This window comes from Pagrus major, chromosome 6, assembly GCF_040436345.1.
Source record: "Pagrus major chromosome 6, Pma_NU_1.0".
NCBI lineage: Eukaryota > Metazoa > Chordata > Actinopteri > Spariformes > Sparidae > Pagrus > Pagrus major.
The window spans coordinates 24361627-24367676 of NC_133220.1; the positions used below are offsets into that span (position 1 = coordinate 24361627).

General features: G+C 42.3%; 1 protein-coding gene across 1 annotated transcript; it reads left to right on the forward strand.

Moving 5' to 3' along the window:
- The first annotated feature begins 1711 nt into the window (after positions 1-1711).
- On the forward strand, positions 1712-2284 carry LOC140998593 (twist-related protein 2-like). The gene has a single exon (XM_073468920.1). The coding sequence runs from the start codon at positions 1712-1714 to the stop codon at positions 2282-2284; it is 573 nt and encodes a 190-aa protein (XP_073325021.1).
- Positions 2285-6050: the final 3766 nt, after the last annotated feature.

Here is a 6050-nt window from a genome sequence, read left to right on the forward strand (position 1 = left end):
AGGTCAGGGGTTATTCAGGGTCCTGTCTGTGCTACCTACCCGGGCCAACGCTGACAACTGGGACAGCTGACGTCAGCAGTGATGGTAGAGCTGTTGCAAAAGTTTACAAAAGCATGCACAGGCAAAGGTGATGAATACCGGGTGCAGATGTTCAGTCCATACAGTAGGTAATGCTCCCACGAACATTTATATGTGCACCACTATGTTCGTAAGCGAGCACCGGTTATGTGTGAGGAAGCGGATGTCTGAGGAGGTTTTCAGCGTACATCAGTGTTCACAGAGACAATGACACGTCAAGAAATAGCTCATCTTGTGAAATCCTTTCCAAGATGCATGCTTGCACAACCTCACATTTTCTCTCAGAGCTAAAAAAAAAAGGACTTAACTCTCTGTCATGGAAAAAAGGATTGATTTGAAAAGTATCAATCCTTTAAAGACTTAAAAGTAAAGATATCGTGTTGAAATATTACTTTGACTTTAAAGTATCTGAAATGGCATGTACTTAAGTATTAAGAGTACAAGTACAAGTAGATTAAACACACACTAACATGTATAAACTATATACTTGTGTGAGTGTTGACTCGGCCGGCTAATTATCCGATTTGATATTCAGCAGTTTTTGATTATCAAAATCAGTGTTTTTAAAATCTGATTGTGGGAAAAATAAATACATTTCAAAATGTGCTGCTGTGGCTCTGATGCAGCGTGCAGTCTGAAAAGTAACTAAAGATATGAAATAAATGTAGCAGAGTAAAAAGTACAGCATTTGCCTCCAAATGTAGTGGAGGGGAAGTCTAAAGTCGCAGAAAATTGAAAAACTCAAGTAAAGTACAAGTACCTTGAAGTTAGTACTTAAGTACAGTACTTGAGTAAGTGTACTTAGTTACACTCCATCACTGGTTGTAACAGATTTGTTTTCATGGCGTCTTGTTATCAGCATGATAAAAATCACTGCAGTGGCCTCACACTTGTTCTCATGTCAAAGGACGAAATGAAAAACCTTTAGCACCACATCAACACACATGATTTATCACTTTTACGTTGCACATTGTTTGTAGAGGAATGTGTCCATAAAAGTACTTTATGATGAGTATTCAGTATTTAAGTTTACACTGATTACTAGCAGAAATAAAAGAAACGATCCTCATGTCCTCATAATGAATTGATGAGGGAGAATGCAGACACAAGGCTGCATGTGGACTGACGCTCCAGCCCCAAATCTGGAACCCATAAAGCCTCAGACATCCCTGCAACATTAGACACAGCTCTTCTTATTGGCTGAGAGAGCCACTCACCCCCTTCCCCTACCGCCCGCCCAGCTAACACGCTTCCTGCTTCTCTGCCTGGCTCAGGCCGAACCACGCCCTCTGGAAGTCCGCTGAGCCAAAGAGAACTGCCCGCAGGCCCCGGGTTAGCGTTTGGGTATAAAAGAGGCGGAGGTGGACCTGCCTGTCAGATGGTTTGTTGTTGTTCTGTCTGCCAGGTTGAGAGGGGAATGTGAAACTGAGAATTTTAACAAGGTAACCAGGAAGCAGGACAGCCAGAGCCACGTCCAATCCGATGGAGCTTCAGAAGCCGTGACTTTCTTTGACCAGAGAAGACTTTTGTTGCACAAGCTTGTCGATTTCAGGGTTGGTTGTTGTCGTTTGAACGAGAGTGTCACAGCGTCCTGTCTTTGCAGTGGAAGTTAAAAGTGTCGGTGGACAGTACAATGAGAGAAGAGGTGTCCTGCACCAACTCCCCTGAAGGAGGTATGGGAGCCAGCGAGGAGGAACTGGAAAGAGGGTCAAAGAAGAGCCACCAGCAAGGAAACCGAAAACGTTCCCCATACCCCAAGAAGGACAACCTCGGTCAGGCGGAGGAGAGCAGCACCGGCAGCCCCACCAGCCTGCTGCCGTCCGTGCCGAAGAGGCCAAAGAAAAGCCCTACAACGGTCGTGTCGCTGGCCCCCACGTCTCTGGGCCCCAGGCTGGACCAGCCCTTCGAGGACCTCCACTCTCAGCGCGTCATCGCCAACGTGCGGGAGCGTCAACGCACTCAGTCCCTGAACGACGCCTTCGCCTCTCTACGCAAGATCATCCCCACGTTACCTTCAGACAAGCTGAGCAAGATCCAGATCCTGAAGCTGGCCTCACGCTACATCGACTTCCTCTACCAGGTGCTGCAGAGCGACGAGATGGACGCCAAGCTGGCCAGCTGCAACTACCTGGCCCACGAAAGACTGAGCTACGCCTTTTCTGTCTGGAGGATGGAGGGGGCCTGGGCCATGTCCGCCAGCCACTAGGATCCCCACGAACTTCCCTCCTAAACCCTCTCGTGTCCACATCTTCACCCCAAGGCCTCCATCTGTGTTTGCACCCATTTTCCTGACCTTCTAACCTCTGAATTCTTCTCTTTAGGTCTGATCTTAACCTTTTCATCTCAAGCCTTTGCACACATTCCTGCTCGATTTATACGCTCTGTAATGGTTCACTCCATTTCCGCCAGTACTAACATCCACTGTTGGATCTTTGCAGCCAAACCCTGTCTGAGTTCACCTTGTTTCCCTCCATTCTTTCTGCTCCCACTGCTCTCCCTTGTCTGTCCTACAGTTTAGTCCAGTGCAACAAGACGCTCCGCTGCAGCCCATCAGGTACAATATACAAACAAACGCACACGCACACACACACACACACGCACGCACACTCTCACACAGACATTTGTGTACGAACACACACAGAAATCAAACAAACATGCACACTTGTGCACACACTCACCATGTCATTAGCACATGGACATGGATATACATGTTGAAGTACTTAATTTGTAGCCTTTCAGCTCAACATGTCACAAACAAATTACATATGCAGGAATTTCAAAAGCATAAAATCTGTGCTCAGAAGCTCTCTTTTAGTTTCTGTTACAATAAAACCCCAAAAGAAATTCAAAACAACAACATGCTCTCAGCTTTTATGTTATAAATCACTGTGAGACATGCAGCATTTTACGAAAAGGCGCTTAAAGTTGTTCTATAAAGCACAATTGCAACCAATCATAAACAGATGTATTTATAAATTAATAAGAAGATTTGTAAAAAGTTAAAATGTGTGTGATTAAAACATCAACACATGCTGACAACTACTTATTAGTTTTGATATTTACAAGCTATCAAGTTTCTTTAATTTTGCTTTCAGTTCTATAAATACACCATGAACACGTGAACTTTTAGTTTTTTGAAACTTAGAAATTGTATGCAAATTTACAAAAATGTTCTCTGAGGTGTAAAATGGTAATTTGGAAAAAGGTTACTTAAAAAAGATTAAATGATATATATAATTTTAATGTGAAAATGTGAAAATGTTTGGTTGAAATTTGTACAAAGTGCATCATCTTCAATAGTTCAGTAGGAAAATTAAAATTGACCACAACAAAAACTGCCAAACGTATTTTTATTATTATTACTGATTTTCTTTAGAGTGGAAAATGCTGTTAAGTTTTGGCTTTTCTTGGATATTTAGTTGTTTGCTGCTACATAAAACTGATTTCATTAATAAATATTACACAACTCGTATGACATTGATTCATTTAGCAACTCAAATCAAGTGTTGCCTCTGTGTCAGTTTGTGCAAAATTATTCAGCCATTTTGGATCTTGCAAATAAAAGATGCCAAGGTCAGGAGAAGCTTTTTTCTTAAATAGAAGTCCTTTAGAAAAAAATTAAGAAAGTAAAGAAAAAAATATTCAAATAAAAGTAACTTGCACAAAATGTATAGCTCGCATTGTATCCTTCATAAGTCAGCATTACAAAATGCTTCACTTGAAATTACAAAACATTTTAAAAAGATCAACAATTGAAATTTAACCGAAATGATAATTTTGAAGTCAGATAACAAAGAATCAAAATATTTTTTAAAAACTAGTAAAATAAATCAAGTCTATAAATGATCACAGGGCCTACCCCTCTGTAATGTGTCAGGTTGAATAACACATATTAATAAATACAATAAATGACATTGAAAATAACTTGGAACATAAATAAAGGTGGAGCACTGGCTGACAGAAAGCATATTTAAGCCTCTTGGTTGTTTCACTTTATTAACTAAAATGAACCAGCAGCACATTATCATCATCGTAATCTAAACTCTCCGGTGTTTGACAGACCTCTGATGTGTTTAAGACAAATGTTTGCCTCCAGAATCTGTAGGATCGACTTCACACAGGCTCTGTTTTTTTTCAACCGCTTTTAACAGACACCAGATTCCTGCACAGGTACAGCATGAAAAGAAAGGGAGAGTGAGTGGAAATAAGTGGAGGCACATCTCTCTCTCTCTCTCTCTCTCTCTCTCTCTCTCTCTCCCTCCCTCTCTCTCCCCTGCAGCCTTGCCCTCTCTCCTCAGGATCTTGTATCGTGCAATCAGGCCCCGCCGGGGCCCAGACAAGCAGGAACCTTTAGATTGGAAACAGTTGTGAGGTATTAGGAAGGTGTGTGTACCAGGGTTAGGGTCAGGCACACAGGCCTGTGTGTATCAGCGCATATACACGTGCACCGGTGTGTGTTTGTGTATGTATGTGTTGGTAGTAAGCTTCAATTACCTGTGCAGCGAGTGTAAGCTAGAATGTGTGTGAGCACATCTGCAGATTAGTAAACAGGATACACTTGCAGATGTTGTTTCAGTGATTTTATCTCTGCCTTCTGCTGGTTTTAATTTTAGAAAAATTCATTTTTTTTTGCAAAAAGGATCCAAAAAGTCCTTCAAAATAAAAGGACAGCATACCAGATAAGCATTTGGAAACAGGAAACAGGCTGAAATGTGACGAGAAGCAGAGATTAATCTGATGATGAATACGCACTTTTCATCAGCTAGATGACAGGTCAAGGTAAACCCGTTTCAAACAGGCGCAGATCTTTGAGCAGACACGAGCTCATTATTCACTGTGAATCAAAAACCAGCACTGCTACACAGGCTGCATTCAACACATATATACGTTACACTGTCCAGACACACACACACACGCAGCCGCCGGCCATGTGCACACTGCAGGTGTTCCACTCCAGGTTATTACTAAAACCTCCAGTGGCCTCTGCGAGCAGACGTCGAGGGCTGTAGTTGGTGCTGTGGATGGAATGCCAAGGCCCCAGCACGTGGAGCGTGGTGTCCTTGAACGCAGCGCGGTAGTTATTACATACCACTTTGCCTGCTCTGCCTGTTATCATCAGCTCCGCAGGGGCCGCCGCAGAAAGTGCTCGAAATTCAAGGCCTGAAGCTGACCTAAGTTTAGGGAGGAGGTGAGGTTAGAAAGAGCCTGAGAGACATCAAAGACAGAGTGTGGCAGCATGCATGTGTGTGTGCGTGTACGTGTGTGTGTGGGTGTGTGTGTGTGTGTGGGGGTTGTAATTTAAAACAGTGTGTATACATGCACTAAATTGTCACTCATATGAATACCCACATAATGTCCAAATTTTAAAGTTGCAGCCTCTTTTTAAGTTTTCTAAAAGCTTAAAAGAAATCTTGCTTCTCTGTATCCACTCCTACTCTATGGTAGATGGTATGTAGGGTGTGGACAAAATAACTGGAACACCTGACAATACATCAAAGTATTGTTCAGGGATTTTTTTTTAGACTGAGTCAGAAAGATCATCATTTTGTGAGGCTGTAATTCCTGTCAATGTATTGGCTTGCAGTAAATTGAAAACAGGGTTGTTTTAAATAAATAACTAAATCATTGGTTTGACCTTGGTTTACACCATCAATATGCTTCCTAATATTTTTTACTTTCCTCGTAAAAAAGATCCTTTATTATTTTCCTTGAGCGTCTCCAGCACGCACACAATCGAACATGAATGCACAGCTCACAGTTTTGAGCGTTTTGATGAGCATGATTTCAGAAAGTGTGTGTGGCTGGCTCAGGATGAGACTTTCGGAATAAAGGACGATTGTTGTGTTTAAGTTGGAAGAAAACAATACTCTCCCTTCTGTTTATGCTATAATCAAAATGCCTGTCACTGCTCTTTCCTCTGCCGGAACCCCTGGCTCTGCAGCGTCCATGCCTGTGTCTGTCTGTGTGTGTGT